Source organism: Seriola lalandi, unplaced genomic scaffold (genome assembly GCF_002814215.2).
Source record: "Seriola lalandi dorsalis isolate HSWRI2012SDOR001 ecotype SW California unplaced genomic scaffold, Sedor1 jcf7180002054947, whole genome shotgun sequence".
Classification (NCBI taxonomy): Eukaryota; Metazoa; Chordata; class Actinopteri; order Carangiformes; family Carangidae; genus Seriola; species Seriola lalandi.
Window position 1 is genome coordinate 1,020,396 of NW_019525498.1, and position 24,505 is coordinate 1,044,900.

Genomic DNA, 24,505 nt, shown 5'->3' on the forward strand with positions numbered 1-24,505 from the left:
CCCCCACCCCTCCAGGGGCAGACGAAATGAAAACCTGTAGCAGCAGCTAACTGTGTGCCTCATGTGTTTGGCATCAGGGTGTAGCAACTAAAAAGGTCTCTGTTGTTCTTCTTGTCAACAATTGTGTGAATTAACATTTACTAAATGTCTGTTTGCTGCAGGGGTTCTACGTACTTTGTTTCAAAATATACAAATGTCAAATATTATTTCTGGCCTGTTTTGGGGAGTAACGTTGATTGTAAAATGTTTTTGTTTGTGATTTTGGCAGAAAGTGGCTGGAAAATCTCCAGTGCTCTTGTTTCAGACCCCTGACAAATCGATACGTTAGTCTTAAATTAGTTATTTATTTTAATTGTTTAATCTCCCCTGCTGCTTATTCAGACTCAGGATGTTGGAAATTATATAATTAGGGAGTGTTGTTACATATTGATGGGAAGTACTGACAAAAATGTGATGTTCATGGACGTGGTAAATAACGTTCAGCCTTATTATCCCTGCTGGTTTTCATTCATACTGTGGGGGGTATGACTGTGAAGTGGATATTAAATTGCACTCTGTGAGGTATGAAAAGTGACTTTAAAACTCTTAAGTACAACTTATAGAAACCCATGTTTTGAGTTTTGTTGATTTCAGAGTTTTCCCATCTGCTTTGTGGACGTGGAGAAAACTTGTGATCATGTTTCTTGAAGGGGGGGGGTCTTGTGGTAACATGATAATCAGATAGAATTGCTTTGACATTGCGTTCATGTTAGCCGATTTCTCTTTTGGAGAGAAGTTGTGTTTTATTTGTTTTGCCCTAAACAATCAGTAGTGAGTGGCGTATCTGTCCTGCAGATGTATTTCTCAGTCGACATGGAAGCTGTGGTAGTGATCACTTGGATCAGCTAACTTAAAGGTCCCATATTCCCTGACCGGCGGTGACTGCTTTGTTGTGACATCACAAAGTTACACAAGACCTACGGCTCTTTTTAAGGCTCAGGTTCTGAGTCTGGTCTGTGTGCATTTAGTATTGATATAGAACGCAGACCTGCGTTATAATCAAAAAAAGACATTGAGATCTCACTTTCTACGATATTGGACCTTTAATGTTGAAGAAATACTATTCAAGAGTTGCTCTTCCTGCAAGAAACCAATGCCTTTTCTTTTTTTTATGGCCGTGCTCACTGTTGCTGTTCCTTGCCCGAATCTAGCCTAAAAATACTCTACCAGACCTGTTTGAATCAGTGAACAAATCTGTGGATGTGGGCAGTGATTCAGAGGTCTGGAAGCGGACTAATCTCGTTGGTAGGTGCTTTGGGAATATGCAGTTCCGGGGCTGTTGATGTGAGCTGTCTGGTTCTTGTATAACTGGACTGAAAGTTGTCCTTGTGTTCTTGTGAGTATGCAAATTGAGCGCCTTCTCCACGGGTGTTGGACTTTTACCAACGTTGTCAACTCAGCCTCGACTCAGATTTATAACACTGGGTGGTTTTGCTACAATAATTTTGTACCAAATATTGAGATTGCTAATATTAATCAAAGTGTGAGTGGTTTTGAAGGCTAAACATATTTTGCTACTTCTTTTTCGTATTGTCTCAACGTCTAGAAAGTTTTTCATCTCGAAGCTACATTCTGAATGAAATGAGATATTCCCTGTGCGAGACGTGTGTGTTATTATAACAGCTGCAGAAATAATTGTAGAGTTTCTTAATAACGAGCTTTAGACATTATTTCCTCGTCTCCTCTGAGTGTGGGGCTCGGGGGGAGCAGAGTGTGTGTGAGAGGTCCAGGTGTTACTCACGTTGTGGGGACCTTATAGGGACTTGTCTTCCTTATGGGGACAAAGAGCAAGTTTCCATAATGTAAATCGTTAAATGTTAAGGTGAAGACCCTAACCCTGTTTTGAGGTTAGAGTAACTGTTATGCCCAGGTCAGGCTGAATTAGTAGTTACGGTTACACGTCTGTCACAAATCCATTTATTGAATGCAAACAAATAGTCAATAATCGTTAAGGTGAATTCCATTAATCTGAAAAATAAAAGCGGCAATACACCTTCATCAGACAATAAATGACGATAATAAATGGACCAAACCAACAAGCCGCGTCGCCCTTCAACATGCTGACATTCAAACCCTTGAGTAGTTATAACTACGTTATTACAGCAGTACTCAGTTTTCATGGATTGGACCACAACAATCTCCATTTTGATTCCAACTACACACCTGTACAGTTCTGACAACCACCTCTGTGGTAGTTCTCGCTACACAAGGTGTCTCCATGATCGCACACAGACACACTCACAAGGTGAAAGCACTATCTGGTAATCACCTCCAGTTTAATTTAAAAGGCCTGTGGCAGCCAAGACAAATGATTTCTTTCTTTCTTTATTACTTATTCAGGAAATGCCAATTGATTCACAATGGCTACAAATAGAAAAACAAAACAAGCCATATAACAGAAAGCAAAGTGTAAACATGAAATAAAGTGCAGACACAAGACAAATGAGTTACAGGAATAAAGACGGAAACAAAGACAGTAATATAAATTCAGTACACAGTGATAAAACAGACGGATTAGGAATAACAGCAGCAGATAAAGCAGATATTTAATCTCCTCTCGGGATAAACATTTGCCAGAGTCCTGAAGCGTACTCCACCTTGAGGAACATACAGTAATAGGTGAGGGGAAGTTATTCCCAGATTTGTATTCATAAACAGGACGTCCAGGGTGATACGTTCCTGTCAGCAAGTACCGTATCGCTGAGTCTTAAAAAGTGATGAGAAATAAAGTGGTAGCTTATTTAGGATGGCTTTTTAAATTAAAAGAAGACAAGTGTTGTTCCCCTTTGCGTGGTAAGTGATGTCCGCTTTCTCATAGAGGACACAATGATGGCCTCTAAACTGTCACCTGTGATATATCTAAGAGCCGTGATACACAGCATCAAGGGGCTCGGGAGTGTGGGCAGCAGCGTGAGTGTAAATTACAGCTGCATAGTCAAGTGCCGATGAAAATGCTGTGAAATTAAAAGACAATTTTTCATCGAACCAGGACACTCAGGAACCTGTAACATGTGACTTTTCTAAATTGGTGCTCCAAATATTTTACTAATAATAAAACTCAATTGATTTTTTGATCCGGAGAAAACAATGCAGTTAGTCTTAAAGAATCAAGTTTAATCAGGGCATTTAGAATAGCCACGAATTCAGATTTTAAATAAAGACAAAGCTTTGTCAGTAGAAAGTGTCAACACATATTTATAGTAGCCAGTTCATGGATGGTAGAATTGGAATCAGTCGATCTTCAGATTTTATATTCTTGATGGTATTCAGTTAAAACAACAACAAAAAAGCTTTAAGGAAACGACGTCAGTAAAAATCTTGTTTTTGCAACCCTCAGCTCCAGGCTGCAGAGAAGCTGATGGAGTACCTGATCACACTGGGAAGCAGCAGCATGTCAAAGTCCTTTCTCATTCGTCACATCCTCGCTCAGATCAGCGCTCTGGCCGATCAGCTCTGGCAGGCCTTCCAGGTAAACACCCCCGCCTCTTCAGCACACCTGCTCCTGCGTTCCCCATCCTTCTTCTTCTTCTTCTTCTTCTTGTTTCTTCTTTCTCTTTTTGCTCGGTGACAGCATCGATGCTTTGCTGTTTCTCTTTTCCCTCCACTGCCTCATGTCGAGCTGCAGTTGTGTCTTGTATACACTTGATATAAAGAGGAGTTTTATATATTCAAACCACGCTGAGATCATGAATCTCTTTGTTTATTTCTTCCTCCGCAGATTCTCGCTCTCTGTCTCATACTCTTACTTTATTGAACATTTTGCTCTTTGTTTGTCGGCCTTTGTTCGAGGCTTCAGGTGCGCGACATTTTTTTCTCTATTGACTCGGTGCCACGGTCGCTGCTGAACCGCCATAATCAATACTGCGTCCCACCAGCTTCCTGCCTGCCGTGCATTCAAACGTCTCTGGGCAGACCTCGGTCACCGCCTGAGTCACAGGCCGGGCGAGAGCTGCATTCGTCCGGCCTGCTCCCTGTGAAGTGTCGAGCCGCGGGGGCCCTCGAAGTGGAAATATGAAAAAAAAAAAAGAAAAAAGGGAAAGGATGCAGATGATTTCCACCCTTCACCCCTCCCGCTGAGCTTCCCTCCCACTCAGCAGGGTCGGTCATGCTCACTTGCGCCTGGTTTTTCTCCTTCTCCTCGAGAGACCCTCTCGACTCGGGGCGATGCCAAAGCAAGAATTTTTTATCAACACTGCATTTTTAGAGTTAAAGAAAGAAAAAGCTGAACTCACCCTTCACTGGAGATATCGACAAAACACAACAGCCTCGTGCCGCCGCGGAGCCGTCGTCTCCGGCAAACCGGCGCTAATCTGTATCTGAGGTGTCAGTCCTCCCCTGTCACATACAAGTGGAGCACCGACGTCTTCCTCTGTGCATTCAGGAGGCCTGTAATTGGAAACTTAAATTAACCAGTGTGTTAAACGAAGACCGTCGTTAATGCGGTGGTTTGACATTTCGGAGCACGCAGACAGACATCAGCGTGACATCTGTGAGGCTCTGCGCCCTCCCATTATGTAAAAGCTGTAGAAGAGCCTACATCTATATTTCCATTAACAATTTATGCACTTAGCTCATGCTGTTACACAGAGTGAATCATGATGAGCGCAACTGTTGAACCTTCAATCCCTGAATCCCCGCCGTCGCTGGCAGACTGTTAGGTTTGTCAGAGGTCGGTATTTACAGAGGCCGGAGGTGATGCGTAACAAAATATTTTAACCTGAGACGGTGGGGGTGTGGGTTACAGAGATATATTAACTATTAAGCCCTAAAACATCTTCTTATTTGAATCGGCTATAATTTAATTTCTTGTAACAACAGTGATGAACCTACAGAGGTTTATCACCTGAATCTTTACAGATTCACTTCCTGCCGGCTGTTGTCTGCAGCTACTCACCTAGCCACTAGCTAGCATTACCTGTCAGAAAATGATTGCTTCTGTAGACAGTTTATCTGGAGAAGGTCTCACCTCAACAGACAGTGTTCATAATGTGAGGTATAATTTAAGTCACAGCTCCTGACATTTGGAATTCAAGCATTTAGATATAAAATCTATGAATCCTTCAGCTCTGCACCGACTTCCTGCTACTCTGAGGTGAAAGCAAACACATTAACCGCCATTTTTATCTGAACGGTTAAATATTGGTTCTTATAAAGATTAAATCTGGAGATCAGTGCCTGACTTACATCTTCAGTTTCACCTAAAGTAAACTCTGAGTGTTTGATTTGTGTCAGTCTGCCTGCACCAACGTCAGCTCCATCAGGCAGGTGCTGCGCTGTATATTTTTAGTGTCTGCCAGTCAGTGATTTGTGTGGGTGTTGAGACTCGGTTAACCCTTCCCTCCTGCTGAACACAGAATCATATGCTTCGACTCTCTGGCCTCTTGTACACCCATCACTGCAGGGGGTTTGCCCCCCCCCCCCCACAGGATAAAGAGTCACAGACTTCTCTGGCAGCAGATTGAGGATATTTCTGTGAAAATACCCCTGCCTTGTTTTCCTGCCTCTTTCTAACCGAGACCATGTAGTTTAGTGTTATTTGCTAAAGTGAAACTTCGAAGAGGTTTGGACACTTACAGCAACTGATGGAATACAAATCCTCAGGTAAAGTGTGTAACCAATCACAGGTGTTTGTTACAGCTTGTAGATAACATGTCTATTTACCAAACCTGCCGAAGCCTTTGAGTTTTTATTTTAACACATCATGTTTTTGTTTTTTGATCAAAATCTATTTAAAAGTATTTTCAGTGTAAAAAAATACAAATACAAACAGAACAAAAGAATAAGAGGTAGTCACCCCCGACGACTACCAGAGAGGAGAAACGTAAATATTACATTCTCTGCCTCCATCTCTCTCTACAAATGTCAAGAATAGCTGCCAAATGACATAGAAGTTCAGAGCAGCCCCTTGACGAGAGCATCTTATCCTCTAGCTTGAGATATTGCCTTATAACCTCTCTGATCCAAAGAGAATACACCGGGGGGGGGGGGGCTGAGGCTGAAGGTCAGCATGTTGCACTTGTGATTGTTTAGATCTACACCCTGTGCTGCTAACACATCTCTTTTTAACATTGGAGTGACCTTAAGGAAGCACTGCAACAGTTCTACCAGAAAACAGAAATCTGTCATTTCTTTGTTTTACCTTCAATTCTTTTTTATCACCAAAGTGTTCCTGTATCTCTTAGAGTTAAAAAAATACATTAAAGGGCAATTTAGTTTGCATTTTCTCTTTTCATTTCTTTGTTTTTGGTGCTTTGCTACAGTAATACAGTACATTACATCCACCAATGTTATGGTGAATTCCCTGAAGTACGCATGCTGTCATGCTAACTACTCTAAAAAAGCAGATTTTATATCTAAGAGGGAATAAATAATCATGTCTTTACAGTTTGTTAGAATACAATATATAACTGCAAAGATTATTTGTAATTAATAGATTAGTTGATCAAAACAAAATCAATTTTGTTAATTTTTCAAGCAAGAATACCAAACATCTGATGTGAGAACGAGCTGCTTTTGTTTCTTGTGTTATAGTAAATTGATCATATTTGGACTTTTGTTTGGAATAAGTAAGACGTTTGATGAGGTCACCTTGTGATGGTCGTATTCAGAGCAGATGATTGTCAGATTAATCAATAATGATAAAACAATCCTGATTTTGTTCCAGACCAGGAGCTGTCTCCGTTGTTAGTATTTAACTCCCAACTCGTAGTTAAAAAATGTAAAGCTCAGGTCATCGGCCGACCACCTGTCACACCAGTGAACAGCAGACAGGCCTTTTCCAGCTGGTGCTTAACAGAGCAGATCGTTCCCATCTGTCTGACGACTCTTCGCTGACTCAGGCCTCCGTATATCCTCCAGAGGTTCAGAGGACAGGCGATGATGGCTGAAGGGCGTCGTGTCATGCTCACACACCATCAACATAATTTCCTTCTTATCATTCACATCATAGAGGGAGAGACCTCCTCAGGCCCTGTGGCCGTTCGTCTGGAAGCACACGGTGAAGACAACGAGCTAATGTAGGAACCTGAATTCCATCACGTCATGATGCCACATATGGAGGACTGTCTCACGTAGAGTAATACTGAAGAGGACCAAAATACACACTCTGCACAATCTGTACAAGAGCAGATGTCTGATCTTTAGTTATTGTGAGTGATGCCTGTGTTTGTTTCTCTGTGCTCACGTTTAATCTCAGCTGAAGACGTCTACATACGAGCAGGATCTATGGCAACAGTTATTCAGCCCATCTAATGTCAGAAAATAGGAGATCTCTGTTTCCTGAATTTGGTATATTTATTGTCTTTCAGTCCAAAACCCAAAGATATTCATTTCAATAAGATAAAGAAAAGCACAGATTATTTCCTTTGGATGATGTGTATTTTTCTTATTGTATTTATGTCTTTGCACATTAAAATTAAGACTATTAGAAAGACATCCACATACATATATAAGTACATAATGATTAGACCTACATATTCTCAGATATATATGAATTTAAAATAAACAAAGACCTCACCTACAAAACTCGGGATTAACAGGATTAGGTTGTACGTACACAATAAACATTTTGAGGCATGGAAAGAACGAAAAGAAAGAATGTGTATATAACAATTACTTCTCATTCCAGTTATTCAACAGTCAACACTTTAATTGGGACGTTTGTAGGACTGTAACTAAAAAGTCATATCGATTAATCTGCCCGTTATTTTCTCAATGAATCATTTTGCCCAAAAAATGTCAGAAAAATGATAAAATTACCCACAACCCAACAGTCCCAAATATATTCAGTCCTCTACATACAGGGAACACAACAAAGAAATGCATCAAATCCTGACATTTGAGAAGTTACAACCAGAAAAATGACACAAAAAAGATTGATTAATTAATTTTATGTCACGATTAATCATTGCAGCTCTAGAAGATACTAATGTTTGTCAAAGATATATATATTTTAATAAAACAAAGATGATAAATGGACAATATGTGAGTTTGAAATCCAAAGCACAAAAAACAAAAGGACACATAAACCTCTGTGTCTAAATGAAAATGTAAACAGGAAGATGACGAGACCGTCTGGTAGACGTTAGTGAACCATTGATTTCAACAATGACTCAGTGTTTGCCTGATTAATAAAGTAATTGTTTTGTCTCTATGTAGAACAATGACTCCAGCAAAGTAAAGCAGTGCGGTCGATATATATTATGTAAATGTTTATATGATGTAACACACTCTGCCTCAGAAGTCAAGTATTACTTTAGGCTGTTGAGTTTCAGCGCTGTTGCAGGCATCAGCTGAAGAATGAGTGGTTTGGGGTTCACGGTTTCAAGGGCGTCGGTAGTAGTGAGTAGTATTCATGAGTATCCTGTCAGGAGCCGGGCGGTGGAGGAGGCCAGTGTTTCCTGTCTGACATGCATCCTCAGAGATGCTTCAGCCCGCTGCCTCTGTCCTTGGAGCAGCGGCGCAGCATACAGATCAGCTGTGCCATCTGGGCGCCGTGTTGTTCTGTCAGAGGGCGTGACAGTCAGTGGCACACACCAAACGGCCTCAGCCCCTCAGGACGAAGCCACCATGAAACCCAGCAAGAGCACTAAACCTCTGGGCAGAAGAAATGCCTCTCTGATCTGATGACTACACACCTTCAGTTGTCCCTGTCCCAACATGGTTAGCTGTCTCATCTCCACTTTTATCACTAATTTACTGTAAAAGATTTTCGGTGGATCGATCATAGAAAACACAAAACAGATTATTAATATTTAATTTACATAAACACATACAGTTAAATTACATATTTACAGCATAATTTGATGTAAACTTGGCATTAACTCAAATTAACTATGTAGGTTTTAAACTGACAAAAAGAACTGACTGATTTGGAATCAACTGTGTGAAGGAGTATGGAACAAAAGGGACCGGATCAGTTTTATTTATGATCAGAATACTTACCAATTAATTATCAATTAATCTGCAGATCGTTTCAGCTCTACCTCTTATCTCAATCACTGCTGTTCAGAGATTACAGTTTGAGCTCTGGGAACTTGGATCTGCGTCAGTGCTTATTTTATAATGATGTCATAAATTAAACATCTGCTTAATTGAAGAAATAATGAACAAATAACCCCACACTGTCCGTGTGGAGGTTCTGTCTGACGTGGCCTCTGTGGATAACTTTCCACTTGAGCTTCATTTGGCGTGAGATCCCATGAAACTTGTGTTTGTTATTGTCTCATTAGAATGATCCAGTGGGTTTCAGAGCCAGCCAGCGTCTGGGATGATTGCCCTTAATGATATTAAGTTTGGCTCTGGGATATTAAATTTGGCTTTGGGGTGATGAATTACTCTTCAGACGTGCAGGGTTCAGTGACGGTGGCGAAGCCAGAGGAAATGAGCATCGCAGCTGATGCCTCTAAAGTCCAGTGCCAGCTCAATTTGCACTCTTTGGCTCCGCAGCTCTCAGTGGATGCTCGGGGAATATTTTTTGCTCAGTGCATCCCATTTCATATTTAAATATCAGCATGGGGGCTGATTCCTGAGTTTCATATACTCCTACACCCACATTCATCTTGAATTCATTTTTAAAATCTGAGTTTAATGGAACGGCTTTTGTCTTTGTGAGTAGCAGTAGTGTTTGGAAGGAGAAAGCCTTAAGGACACGAGAGATGTGCTCGTGTGCACATGGATGACATTTCCAAGAAACTGGCTTCATGTGGCTTGAAGCTCATTTGTTCCTCTTCTCGTGACAGTGTAAAGGTTTCGGCATCAGTCGGCGCAGAGAGAAAGAAATCTGAGAGAAATCCAAAAACCTTTAGTCGTGGGACTTGCTGAAAAATGTGAGTCTGTCTTTAAAGACCATAATTACATAAGAGTCGAGGGGAATAAGGTGTGATGTCACACTATGACATATCAGCCACATCTTCCACAGACTTTCAGTCGTTGCTGTTTGTGGTGCAGGAACACTGAAGTGAAGGGACTGAGAGAACAGACGAACATTTTGGGATGAGAGTCTTTGATAAATGATAAAAAAGGAAATGTCTCTCACTATAACCTCTGCAATTTTACTGCCTGATGAAGACCTTGTTGGTCAAAGAACTGCATCAATAAATACTTTTGAGCTTGTAAAATTTGAATGGAGCTGCAGCAACTATTCGATTAATCCCTCAGTGGGTCGACAGAAAATATTTTGATAATTGAATGAAATAGTTTTACTTACTCGTCTTACCAAGAACTCAACAACTCAAAGTGGCCAGAACCACGTGAGGCAAAATAAATATTTTGAGTTGATACACAAAGCAAATTGTACTTTTTACTACCAACGTTTAACTTGTGTGCAGTTCCGGTTCAGGAAATAGTGCTCTATAATGTTCACACAGACTTGCCATGAGAATTACAAACAGCCCCTCTCTCGGCTCGAGTTGCCACAAAGAGCTTTGTCAGTACGTCTGCTTCTTTTTATCCTTGCTCATCACCTCTGCTCCGTTCCTCAGGGGGAAAGAAAACCAATAACACACCTTTTGCAGGAAAACAAATGATGACCACAGTGTAACCGTTTTCTTTCGGCTGTACAGCTTTTGTATGAAGCTCATGGCCGGATGGTGGGGAGGGCGCTGGCATGTCGAGTTGAGTCAGCAGTAAAGTGAGAAGTGATCGTTTGTCCTGATGCAGGAAGAGCAGGAAGAATAAAACCATTTTCTGGTAACAGTCAGAGCCTCGTCCAGGTGCTCAGAAAGATACCATGTGAGGAGGTTCTCTCTGCTCAGTGATACCATAAGGCACTGATGATAAAATGTCCTGCCCAGCACATAGGCTTTTCATACTGCCTTAAAAAAAACTAATTTAAAGTACTTAAGCCATATTTCATCATCAGATTTTTATAACTTACATGTTTCTGTTTGTCTCGGCCTCAAATATCTAATATACTGTGGCCTCCAGTAGAAGAAGCAGTGAGCAGATATAACAATGCATCTGTGTTGCCTAAAAATTATGTTTCTATGCAACTAAACGACGACTGCAAATGGGTTTTGGAGGAAACTTAATTCCGACTTGATTACATTTTCTAATAACATAATGAGGATATGTTGTTAAGTCACAGATTTACTTGTAGTGGCTTCAGCATTATTAAACTGTTTATTGGGTCTCTTTGGACTCTCACAGCACTTGGTTAAGGTGAGAGATAGATCCTGGTCTGGTTTAATACAAAGTTCACAGTGAGTTTAGACATAAGGTGTTTATTTACAGTGAACCAAAACCACCATCGTTCCCTGACCGTAACCAAAGTCTTAGGTAAAACACGGAAGACACTAGATTAGAAACCTCCAGTCTCTCGTCCGACAGTCATGTGCTTTATGTGTCCACCATCCACCCAAACCGTCTCCTGCCAACTCTGCAGCCATTAATAAATACAGGGCTTCATTTCTTCACATTTATTTAATATATTTTATCTTATTGTTAAATTTTTCTATTTGTATCTAAGATATCTGACCTGCAGTACTTGCTTGTTTCTTTTTCTTTTTTGTTTCTTATCTTCTTTCTGTCTATTGATGTGCACCAAATAATAAAAAAGGCCAATTCCTTGTAGGTTGAAAACCCACTTGGCAATAAACCTGATTCTGATTTTAAAAAAACAGTTGCCTTTAGACGCAATACAGCCGGCGATTACAGTGGAAAACAGTTTAGTCGTTCATGACCATAACCTCTAGGAGGCGGGGTTGCAGGAGGAGGTGGAGGGTGTGTGACATGTGGGCTACATGTAGACCATCAAACCCAAACCTGTAACCATCATCTTCTGCAGCCACATAGTTGCAAAGATCAATGTGACGAGAGTCTGCAAAGGTTGGACAGCCCAGACTTTACTACAGCACGGACTGTATGCACGACTGCACATTGGTTAACACATCCGCCTTTGCCTTTGATGTAGTGTAAACAGAACTGTATATCCAGCCTATATTCAGGACCAAAGCAAACGTTAGGAAAACCGTTGTGGTTCATTCATTCTCCACACTTGCTTTCTGCCTGTCGGACATCATTGGGGAAATGAGGTAACTGGTAATGTCATCTGCCCGTCACGGGGCAAATGCAGATGGATAGAAAAACCACAGAGAAGCACATCACCCTCTCATTCTGTGCGTTTTTAATCATTGCAAAACTGACTTCACACCTGGAGTGTGTGTCTGTATCTCATTTTCTATTGTAGCGGTGGCATTTCACTTGATGTGGTGACCTCTGCAGCGGGACATGGAAGACGAACTGTGCTTATACTTATACTCATCGTTGAGGCTCGCAAATCAAGATGCCCTTTGAAATGATGACTGTTGTTTCTCGTCAGCTCGCAGCAGGTGTATTATTGGCTTTAAAATCTATGTAGCAGAAAAGTGAAGCATGTAAAACCTAAAGAAAGACTGCTTTGCTATTATCTCGTCGCGCTTCTCACGTTCATATTTTTCAGGGACTTAAGGAGGATGGTGTGTTTTGCATCTTTTGTGTGGAAGCTCTGGTGGCATCTGTGGTGATGGCTTAATTAATTAGCATTCTTTGGCTCTCCAGTTGCCCGTTGTCTTCGTCTCTATCTGTCATCTTCCTCCCACAGAGCTCGTCTGTCTCAGCGTTCGTTAGAATAACCCACTGCATCCATTACTCTACTCCTCTGCTTAATATGTGGTGTCACATGTCCGCTGGATTTCTGTAGATAAATAGATAAATACGTGGCAGAGCAGTGCTGGTTGAACTCAATTACAATGCACCTACAGGTCGGAAATATATGGTTTCATCATCACGGCTCTCTTGTTACGTGATGAATTTGTTTCTGCAGACAAGACGTCAGGCGGTAGGAATATAATCTTTTCTTCTCTCTCCTCACTGGCATTTTTAATGGACAGAATCATTATTTAATGTCATTCTCTATCCAATGATTGTGCCCCACATGAATGCAAGCTATAGCGTTCCCAGGCAATTTGAGTAATGGCTACTGGCACTTCGCAGCCATAGTCCTAATGGCTTTGGCATTTTAGGTTGAGCTACAATCTGTTTGACCTACAAATCAGTTAAGAACGAACTTCTATCATTCTGAGCTCTCTGTAGAGACGTGTACACGCTGTGGTTTGTCAGCTATATTAAGTTTGCAAAGTGGCTAAACTTTGGCTGTCATTGCTGGACAAAATGTAATTTAATTTAGCCAATATTTGGACCAATCGGCATCATTGCCAAGTACATTAAAAGAGCAGGAATTCAGCCCAGAACAAAATTAATTTAGGTAGAATTGCCAAAGCCTCCTGCACTGGAATCCAAAACTGTGACTAATAAGCGATGGGGAATGTCCATCAGTTAAGTCCTAAATCCACCGATGTGTCTGACTTTCTCAACTTTAGTGAAGGAGAATTAAAGACATCAATGTGTGTTTGGTCTCAGCTCGGTAAGATTAATTATACAACATGTGTAGCCATTTAGCCAAATTGTAAAGCAACATCTGTAGATGCTGCACTTTTGGATTGCCATATTTATAGTGTTACTTTAATGTAAAACATTGAAGTACAGTTCCAATTTTTCTCTCAGTCAATGTTATTTCAAAAAATATATATTTCACACTGAAAAGTTCTGCGTCACTGGGGAGCGATCTGAAAAACTCCACCACTGACATACATTATTATTACCTTTTTTTGCAACATGATCATTTATATTGAGTGGTGTTTATGTCCCCCTGAAGAAAGTTAGTCCAATATTCACTCTCCCTTTAGCTCTGTTTCTGGTCTCCACCAGCACCTGAGGGACGTATCTCGCTCTTTAGCTGCTAAATGTAACAGTGACTGCACCCAGGTGGCAACTAACAATTAAATTATAATTATTATTGATCAATGTGTAGATTTTTTTTTCATTAATTGTTTAGTCTATAAAATGTCAGAAAATGAGGAAAAGCCCAAAGTGAGGTTTTGAAAGGACAGATGTAGGATTAAGGGGGATATGATATTCATAATTATTTTTTCATTAGTATATAACCATCTGAATCTAAGAATTGTATTTTCGTTAGCTTAGAATGAGCCCACACTGGCTCTACAGTGCTTTTCATGTTTTTATGTTACTATGTTACACCACTAGAATGCACTAAATCTTACACACAGCTGTATGATAGTAGTTAAATGTTGTTTTGTCCGACCAACAGTCCCAAAACTAGAGAATACATTACATATTTCTTGATAAACGACTTAAACAATCACTTAATTAATCAATTAGTCGATTAATTGCTTTAAACGCTAGACTGAAGCATGCAGTGAATGTGCCACAACATGAGCTAAAAGAGGCTAAAAAGCTCCATAAAGTGGCAGAGTTGGTTATAATTCTCTGTGGGTTCATTATTATGGTTGAATCTTGATCCTGTGTTAATTCAGCAAAGCTTAAAAAGTAAAAAAAGAAAATGCACCGAAATACTTTCTATGCTTCTTGACACACTTAGGTAAGTGTTTAATAGAGGACTATTTTGCAAAACCCACTGACCATTACAAATTTGTGGTTTTCAAATCCCATGTTTGTAGCTGCACGGTCACAGTCGGTTACCCTCCTGAACAAATGGCTTGATGACAGACGTGTTCTCAGTGAGGCGACCCGCTCTCTGTGCGGTGAGCCCGTCCCCGTCTACCGCCGCCCGTGTGACAGATTTGACGAACGATCAAATTAAAGGGAAAAGGGAAAGAAAAAGATGGACAAATTAGCTGAGGATCAAAGCCGCCGTCTATCCTCAAAGTGTACCGCTCTCATTAGCAGTCGGACCAGGAAGGAAAATGAGACTGGTTGATCAAAGTCACTTTAATAAAACTAAACCTGGAAGCCTCTGTAGAGTTACTATCAAACTCACATGCTTCAATCAGTCGTGTATAATTCACAAACACACCATAGACATACAAAACAGGTTTTTATCATTCTCTCTATTCATTTAGGTGAATGACTTCACTACCTGAATCTATGACTTAGTATCTCTAAATTCTACGTTAAACATGTCTTTTCCTGTTGTTGTTGTTGTTGTTGTTGTTGTTGTTGTTGTTGTTGTTGTTGTTGTTGTTGTTGGTTAAAGTGCTCTCTGCAGCTGCTTCCTGTACTTAAGCAAAGATTGTTTGTGAGGGAAGAGCCTCCACTCAGTGACACCACTGTACAACTATGAGTGGAGAGAGTGTTTCTGTTGTAGCAGCGACTCCAGCAGAGTGATACCTCCTCTCTCCAGTGGATCGCGTCACATCAGTTTCAGGAGTCTCATTCTCCAGTTGAATTCAGTTGAGTTGAGTTCAATGTGCCAGATACATATTTAATCAACACTGCATGTTCTCTGTTGCTATGTAAAAAGTCGTCTGATAGGACGCCGTAGAGGGAATGTGAAGTTGACATTGTGCCTTGTTGAATTTGGGGTAACTGACATCCTGCTGCTTTTCTGCAAACAAATCTAAAGGACACACTCTGTAAAATCATGTCTCTGCCCATTTCTACCCAACACTGACAACCAAATATTAAACATATCTGCCAAGTGCAACGAGAAAAACCTGTGTTTTAATGAGGTCTATTAATTTAATTATGCGACTGCTGAAATCCACCGTCTGTGACTCAATAAAATAATCACATAGCTGAATGATAGCTTGTGAATTAACAGATGTTGCATGCAACCACAGCAAAACTAGTCACAAACTTCTAAGGATTTAAAACTTCTAAACTCACGCAAAGTCTATGCATTCAGTCCAAGAACAAGATAATTCACAATGTCCATCAGGGTCAGTAATCCAGTCTTGGGCTGCCAAGTCATATGGATCTTTGTTTATTCATTGTTATTGGTCCAAATACCGTTGCCTGGCATTGCTATTTAATTTCTCCCAGTTGAGTCCCTTTTTCTTTCCCATTCCACATCTCCGTCTGTCTTCCCTTGCCCATCAGACTTGAACAAATTTAACAGCCAAACAAAACGAAAAGGTTTGCAGGTAGCCACAGTTGCAGGCACAGGTAAACAGTGTGTTCCTCACAATATGGCGCCCTCATCCCAACATTCGTCCCCCATGCCACATGGCAGGACATACCTTTACATTCTCTAATGCAGATATCAGCTATTACAGGAGTCAGATTGGGGATAAAAAAAACCTTGATTCATGACATCCCTTATAAATATATCTGCAGATTTAATTGACACTAAGGTTGCTGTTGCTATGCCTGCCAAGCTTTCTGTTCTTGCACAGCACTCATACAGTTTACAGTGATAATAGTGGCAGATCTACCACTTTAATCTTAATTGTAAATTCTTAAGGTCATCTCTGATGCTCAGCTGCTCATTTCTTGACTTGTTCGACTTCTTTTCAGTGGTTTCACTTTGTTCCCAGATCTCAGATATTAACTTGTGTGATAACAGTGTTGTTAGTGATAAGTATGACAACCAAAACTACCAGAATAAGACCCAAGTTGTATGAAATTTAGTGAGTAAAACAGCAAAAGAAGGAATGTCAGTTGGAGGAATCCTAAGTGTAACTGATCCACCCACCTTCAGTGACGATAGAGGAGCTGATTTTAGGTAGGCAGGAAGTAAGGACAGCTTGTTGAGAGATAAGGACTTTGAGCTTTGGCATTTCTGTTCCATCAAGTCTCTCCAAGTGGCTGAACACCGTAAATATGGTGGTTTGGTCTTTGGGGAAACTGCCGCTGTCATATCAGCTGTCTCCAGCCGACAGATGTGACAGAACAGATCTCCTGTTTGCAACTGTCACAACCTCATGAGACCATTTAACAAAAAAGAAAAATAATCATCCAACGTGGTGGACCTTTCCTGGGCTGCTGATGGTGAGATAAGAAAACAAGGCGATACAGTAGTTCTTTTGTGTGTGTGTGTGTGTGAACCAGACAAACCGGTGTTCATCCACCTCCCCGGGCAGTCGAGATGTCAAGATATGAGCTCATAGAACGCCAACTTGGATGAGATTGGATCGATTTTCTGTCGGTTGAATCACTGGATTGCTAGTGGACTGCCTTGAAGGAGATGGTCAGGGGAGAAAATAAAACACTGCAAGAGGATGCGTCTGCAAGACAGAGGCAAAAAGAAAATAAGAGAGGAAAAAATCAATTCCTTGGAGTTGCTGTGGGCTGACGGGAGGAGAGGGCCGTGTGTGATCATGATGCATGTAAGCCTGAAGACTGTCGGTGCATTTACCTCAGTGTCATTTACTACAGCCACAAAGCAATTATCAAAACACAACAAATCGTAATAACCTAACAACAGAAAATGAAAATTGATTGATTTCTGATTGCATTGCTTAAGTGAGTTCGCTTTTATTTACTGGTAGATGTTTGTATTATCACATTTACATGTTATTACAATTCATCTTGAGGAGGTTATGAATGTGGGAATGCATCCAATTGTTGGAGATATTTCTCTTGAGAATAGTTGGCGCTGGAAGAAAAGTTGGGATCACCAGATCAAAGTCATTACTTGTTGATATTATCATATAGGGGCGGACCATCTGACGAACCTATATCGTAGACAGTCTGACTGAATGAATCATATAGATTGCGTTATAAAATGTTGCTGTATTTAGATATCAAATTTTAAAAGTTCAATCACTGCTAACCAGCCCATAGCTAACTGCAGCTGGTGATCTGGTAGTCCTTGTTCTGCTCTGCCGCCCTCGGCGAGTTTGGCGTAGCAGCAAAACACTTACATACAGTACGTCATTAATTAATTAACAGCACTGTACAAACAAATACTCCATATGAACAGAGCAAAAAGTGAGATTGGTTGTGACACAATTTGTAAACAGAAGGCATCATTGTGAGTGAAGACTCTTGGCAAGCAGACAAACATCTGAAAAAAGCATCAAAGCCTCAGAAAGATACGAATCACAAGTTCCGGTCAGGAATTTCACAATCAAATCAGAGCGGAAACAGAAACCAGATCGTGGATTGCGATTCCACCCAAAAAGATTGTCATATGATCTTTTTCCAGGTCACCCACCCCTTATTTTCATATCAACCATTCTGACTTGTAAGTGAAACAGGAAGTAAAGACGGTTTATCAGTGATTTCTCTTATTTATATGCCTCAGTTGTAATTGAGTTTTAGGTTTGTAGCTTGTAATAGATGCTGTGAAATCTTCATGTAGTCAGTATTGGCTTTATTATGAAGAGAAACAATCACTGTTTTCGTCAGCAAGAGAAAATAAGGAAATACGAGAATGGTTTTCCAGCGGACAAGCCTGGACATTTAGAAATTCAAGAAGAAACTTGAAATACATCAGAAAAAATGACACTCTGAGCAGCTTGAATCGGGTCAGGTCACAGCATAGAGGTGCTGAATGATTTTATTTTCTCCTCTGAACCCTGATGTTTGTTGTTGACTTTCTCTCCTTTGTTGATCGAACTGGACCAAGCCGTTGTTGTGGACATACCTGGGTGAAGTCGGTGTCAGTGCAGGCCAAGCTTCTGTGCATTCACATAGTAACACGGTAGTGGCGAACTCGACAGTATTGTTGTGGAAAAAGGAGGCTGAAGCTTCTCGCTCACGCTGTGGGCTTTCTTTTCCACTCTGGTGACAAATCAATCTCTGTCCTTGATCAGTAAATTACTGCCCTTCACACTCCCAGCCGAGTAGAGCTTCATTATGTACTCTTTGTCAGCTTCTCCCTCACTCTCTCCACTTTCACTGCCTCACTCTTTCGGTCTTTTCTATCACTCCTCCTGTCTATCTTTTCTGATCTTTTTCTCTTTCATTTTCTACCTCTTTGTTCTTTCGTAATCTTTTTCCTTCCTCTCTACCTTGTTTTACCTTTTTCTCTATACTTTCTATCTCTGTCTTATTCCCTATAACTATGCAGGTAAACAGTGTAAATAAAACAAAGTGACACCTCATAGAAAAGGGTGTTGATGTAAACGCTCCAGTAATTTCATCAGAATTACAAACAGGTGTAAAAGCGCTGGGCCATGGACGGTTGAAAGCTAATTAGCAGCATTTATGAGCTACAACAGAGTTCTGAAAATTATCACTTTTATATGTGAATGTTTAAAGCAACATGAAGCATCTCTCAGAGCTGAAGAGGTCAAATCATCTGTGGCCAGACTGCAGGTGTGAATCCCAAAAACAAAACGTCCAAAAATTATTGACCAATTGACAGAAACACAAGCTTTAGCAACAACACTATAAACTGCAACAATACTTTAAATTTCTTGGAACAACCAATTTTAAAATGTCAGGATGAGATTTAGTAAAAACATTATTGTGAATTTTTCTGACCTTTTTAAAGAACAATTATGAAAATAATCAGCAGATTAATTGATAATCACTGCAGGCCTATTGTGTAGTTGCTTTTAGTCTCTTCATGAATGATAATTAAACATTTTGATTGTTAGTTATGAATATTTAATGTCACAGAGAGAGAACCTGAAGCTTTTATCTCATAGTTTTGTTTTGACTGCACATGTACGTGTTTTGGTTCAGTGTCAGTGCCTTCATCACAACAAGCTGTGATAAACTCCCTCTCCACTATCCGCCCAGCACCAACCAGTAGACAGATTCATTTACAGACACAGTGGAGCATTTAGCAGCTGAAGAGTCAGATATTCCCCTCAGGAGCTGGTGGAGACCAAAACCAGAGCTAGAAGAGAGGGAATATTAGACTTCGATTCAGCAGATGGACACAAGGATTGTGAGGATTTCTTACTTTTCTCTCTTTTATATCATTGCAAATTGAATGTCTTTGGATTATTGGCCATTAGTCACATTTGAAGACATCACCTTTGTCTCTTGGAATAGTGGTGGAGATCTATTTTCTTACATCTTACAGACTAAACAATTAAGGAATTAATTGGACAATAATCAGCACAATAGCTGATAATGACAATAATCTTTGGTTGCAGTCATTTTCAGTATAGTTGATTCACAGTTTAAATTCTTTTCATGAAGTGTTTTTGTCAGCCCCTTGTATCTATCCTCTTATCTGTCTTCACTCTTGTGTTTTCTTCCACTTGAGAAACTTTCAATCTCACTTCCAAGCCAACGGTTGAAGGCTGTCGACTCGCCTGCGGCTCACTCAGAACAGTAACGAGCTCCAGGTCTAATCAAATGGACAATTAAATCCCATTGAGGGCACGGCTTTATAATCTCAGGGCAGCTGATGTTATCTGGGTCATGGTGCTTCAGGCTCCCTCGCTGCATACAGATCCAAAAGTTTTCTCGCTTCCACAATCGACGACCTCATCCACCTCAGTGAATTCCTCTGGACTCACCGTTTTCAAATATCTCTTGGAGCCCCCAAACTATGAAATATTCAGCTGCATATTATTTCTTATTCTGCCTTCAGCCCACGTAATAAGAGCTGGAGTGATGAGAGTTAAATATGATTGACTTTGTAGTGCTGTAGAAAGTGATGACAGAATTTCACATGACCCGTCTGACCCTGCTCATTGTTTCATACCAGATTCTGTCAGATGTTAGAGCATCAAACTGTGAGTCAGCCATTCACTCTGTCACTGTAATTCAACCTCATTTAGCCTCATGTTAATGTATCGTCTTTAATAATTAATGTGTGTACAACAAGCTCTGGCTTGTTTTTCAGGATTCAGAGCAAACGGTTACGAGTGTTAAACTGAATTCATCAAAATACTAGTTTTTCTTTCATGTACATCTCATGGTTTTCATCAGTTTGCTCAGTTGACATGGATGGATCTGTTTACATCCACGGCTAGTAGCACTTTAAGGTTTTGTCAGACTCCTTTTGCCAAGATTGAACTTTCATGTAGGGCTGCAGCTAATGATTAATCTTCAGATCATTTTTGCGATTAACTGTTTTGTCTATGAAATGAATATAATTTTCCCACACACCAAGGTGACTTCTTCAGATGAGAAGTTTGCAGTTCACTATCACGTATGACAAAGAAAAGCAGGAAATCACTTTCATTTGAAGCTAGAAACAACAGATGTTTTACATTTTTGCAAACAACATCACAAAACGATTAATTACTGCAACAGCTGCTGATTCATTTTCTGTCACTTGATAAATCAACTAATTTTTGAGGTTCTACATTCATGCTCGGTGTTAAAATAAAAACATACAATTATGATGGATGAAGAGTGTGTGCTGCTGGAGATCTGGAATAATCTAGGAAGCGAATCTTGAACCTGGACAATTTAGAAGTCATTCATAATTTTGAAGATGATGACCGTGACGTTGCTGGATAAAAGTCAAGAGGATCACCGAAGGTAGTGCAGTTCATCCTGAGGGGGAACATGAATGTCTGAACCTGATTTCTGTTTTCAGACTTTCAATCCCTTCCAATAGTGAAGACATTTCACTCCAAATCACAAATGTCAACCTTATTTTGGATCCAGAAGAAAAGTCAGTACCACCACAATCAGGAGAGGACATCATCAGGAACAATCAAAGACCAAAATATACAACACTTGTGCGACCCTAGCATTAGCATCCAATTGGAGTTGAATAAGTTCAATACTCACTCTCCTATCTCCTGTTTTGATGAGCTGATTCTCAGGGTAGGTAATTATCACCTTTCCAGAGCCTCGGTGTTACAGCGCAGCCTCCTGCAGATATTCAAAGACACTCTGCAGTATCCTGTTGCCAGGCTTCAAAGCCAGAAGCCATCATCATGTTTACCTGGAAAGTCGATCATGAAACGACCTTCCACTTAACCCCAGCTTCCTCTGGGCCCTCACGTCCGACCTTGAGCTCAGTTCACCGCGCGGGATCAAAGATATTAAAGATTAAAATGAAAGATAAAGCCATTTTGACTTTGCTGTTTCGCCTGGAAGTGAAAAGCCGTCCTGTAACTGACACGGAGTGAGAGGGTAGTTTATCTGGATTATTAAAAGGCGGCCACTGTCAGGCTGCGGCCCGGTGGATCCCTGAGGAGTGCTAACGAGCCAACAAACAACTCAATCAGCCCGTCCTGCTGTTTTCATCCTCTCACTTAGAGCAGGACTCTGGTTGGGATACATGCTGATGGGCGTTCTGTCACCTCATCTAATGTTCTTCAAACCTTTGTCCTTTTTATCTCTGACTTTATTAATTATTGTTGCCCAGTCTTTCATTTCGTCCGTTCATGCCATTCTTGTGAACGTGATATCTCAGAAAAACCTTGAGGGAATTCTGGCAATGAACTGAATTAGAGTTTGGTGTTCAAAGGTCAAAGGTCAAGGTCATTGTGACTACACATTTTTTTGGCCATTACTCCAAAAATTCATATGCCAATAATGATAACATACACTTAATACCTTTTTTTATTAAACTTCATCAAAGTCTCCACTACATATATCAGTGTGGACAGACATGGATGTAAACCACAACTTGACTGGTTGGTGGAGGAATCCAGCCACAAGGTTATAATCAAATGTCACTCACAAATACAACAGTATTTCATTTAATAATAATAATAATAATAATAATAATAATAATTTAATATTTCATTGTACTGAATAAACTGTGATTAGAGTTTTGTTTCTACTTTGTCTACTCAACATACTTATTGCAGTTTTTACTGAAACATGGGTTCGCTCTGCTCATTAAATTTCCCGGGGGACTGTAACGAGGAATATGGCCTGCGGGGATTTTTATCTTGAACCCACAGTCGGGAGAAAAGCCACCCACTGATTAGTTGGCTGTCTCTCTGACATCTCTTTTCCTCAGGAATCAGTCTGAGATCTGGTGATTTTTGTTCTTTTGCTCTTGCTTGATGAATCTGTCAGTCAGCATTGTGTTCCCTTATTTCCTTCATGCCAGGAACATCGATTTCCAGCGGCACGGAAATGGAACAGAATAGACGGAGATACAATAAGAATACAGCACGTATTAAATGACTTGTCAGAGCTTTCCTCGAACCCCATTTTTTTTAGCCAAGCTGTAACAGTTGATCTCAAATCGGCGTATAACCGAATCGGCTTTTTTTGCTGAGAGTTAAATGAGAAGATTGATACAACTCTCACATCTATGCATTAAAACTGATTTATTCTTTATGAATTAGAGGAAGGCACAGGTTGAAGTCAGCCTGACCTTTGGTGAAAATGATTCGAATCAGCTCTATGCAGTGAAGTTTGCAGGTTTTGAATTTGGGGAAAAAAAACTGGGTATTGATAAAACCATCTTCAGCCATTAGTGAGGCAGTAAGACCCCGCAGGTCCTCTGTGGTTTCAAGAGACCGCCATTTCTGTCACGGGAAGTTGTGGCGTTTGTGTATGTTATTCAGAGATGCTCCATAACGTCTCCCGCTAGATTTTAATTCCAATTATCGATTTTTGCTGTCCATCGAATCCTGCGTCATGGCCTCATAAATCCTTTGGCCGTGTGAGCTCTCGACAGGTTTCAGATTAAAGTAGAACATCTTGAGCTCCCTCTAACCGCCCTAACTGACATAAACCACCTCTGCTTCTCAGTGTTTGTATTGTGAAATAAAACTGATGGTAGAGCTTTGTTGAGGGATCAGAGAGATCTGTAGAACTCGCAGGTAAATGTAAATAATCGTCCCACACTCTGTGCAGATTTCTGCGTCATTGCACCAGGTTTTATTATTATATACGAAACAAATAAGCACAATGAAAAATGCTTAAGATGTATGTTGTTTCAAAGCTAGTTGGACCAGACTAGTTTGAGCTGTAGAAGCAGGAAGCAATTTTAAGATACAATGAGATCTTTATTTGTACTGCAGTAAAAGGTGGTGAAAACTTTTTCAAGGACTGCTCATACGTTTTGTTTTTTTTAAAGATGGTCTCATGCTTTCCTCTTTGAATTACAGTGTTTATCCGGCTCAGTGGCTCTTAGTGATGAGAGAACAAACTTGTTTCCTCCTGATTGCTGCCTTTAGTGTTCAGGGTTTGAAGTTTAATGCTGATGTTTTCAAAAATGACAGGATACTTTACCATCGAAGTTTTGACAGAGTCTCAACTTTTTGACGTCCTGGTGACAGAGTAACTGTGTGTTGATGTTGGAGCCGAGCTTCATGTCATTCACGTCGATGTTTCCTGTCTCTGATATGTCAGCTGATATTAGATTATGACAGTTTATATTGGTGTTGGTATATAAGGCGGCTGTTAAGAAACAGGAATATCTTGGTTACAGCCTTTTAATAAACAAATTAAAGAAATGTTTATTAGGCTAGAAACTAAGAATTCAAAATCTAAAGGTCATTAGAACAAATGTATTTTGCTTCTTTTGTCTGGATTTTGTTTTTTCTCAGTATCCAAACTTGTTTATCATTTAGTTTTTTGTGTCATTATTAGTGTTGAAATGTTAATTAGCTTGATAGAAAATAAACAGTTTTAATAGATTATTATTAAATATTATTATTAATTTGATTAATAAAATTAATGAATAAATTATTTAATCAGACAAAAATGTGACCTTTTGCTGGTTTTCTTTGTTTTGTTTCATTGTGAACTGGATCTTTGTGTTCTGGTCTGAGGGTCAGACAAAACAAGACGTTTGACTTTTTAGGTCGTGGGAAAGTGTGACGAGCATTTTTCT

The 24,505-nt window shown here is 40.1% G+C and overlaps 1 protein-coding gene across 1 annotated transcript in view; it reads left to right on the forward strand.

Annotated features, from left to right (window-relative positions):
* Nucleotides 1–24,505, forward strand: part of mei4 (meiosis-specific, MEI4 homolog (S. cerevisiae)) — a 42,842-nt gene that overhangs the window by 14,497 nt on the left and 3,840 nt on the right. Inside the window, exon 4 of the mRNA XM_087170413.1 lies at nucleotides 3,377–3,508. Within this exon, the coding sequence (XP_087026539.1) occupies nucleotides 3,377–3,508 (132 nt within the window). The remainder of the gene's footprint in view (nucleotides 1–3,376; nucleotides 3,509–24,505) is intronic.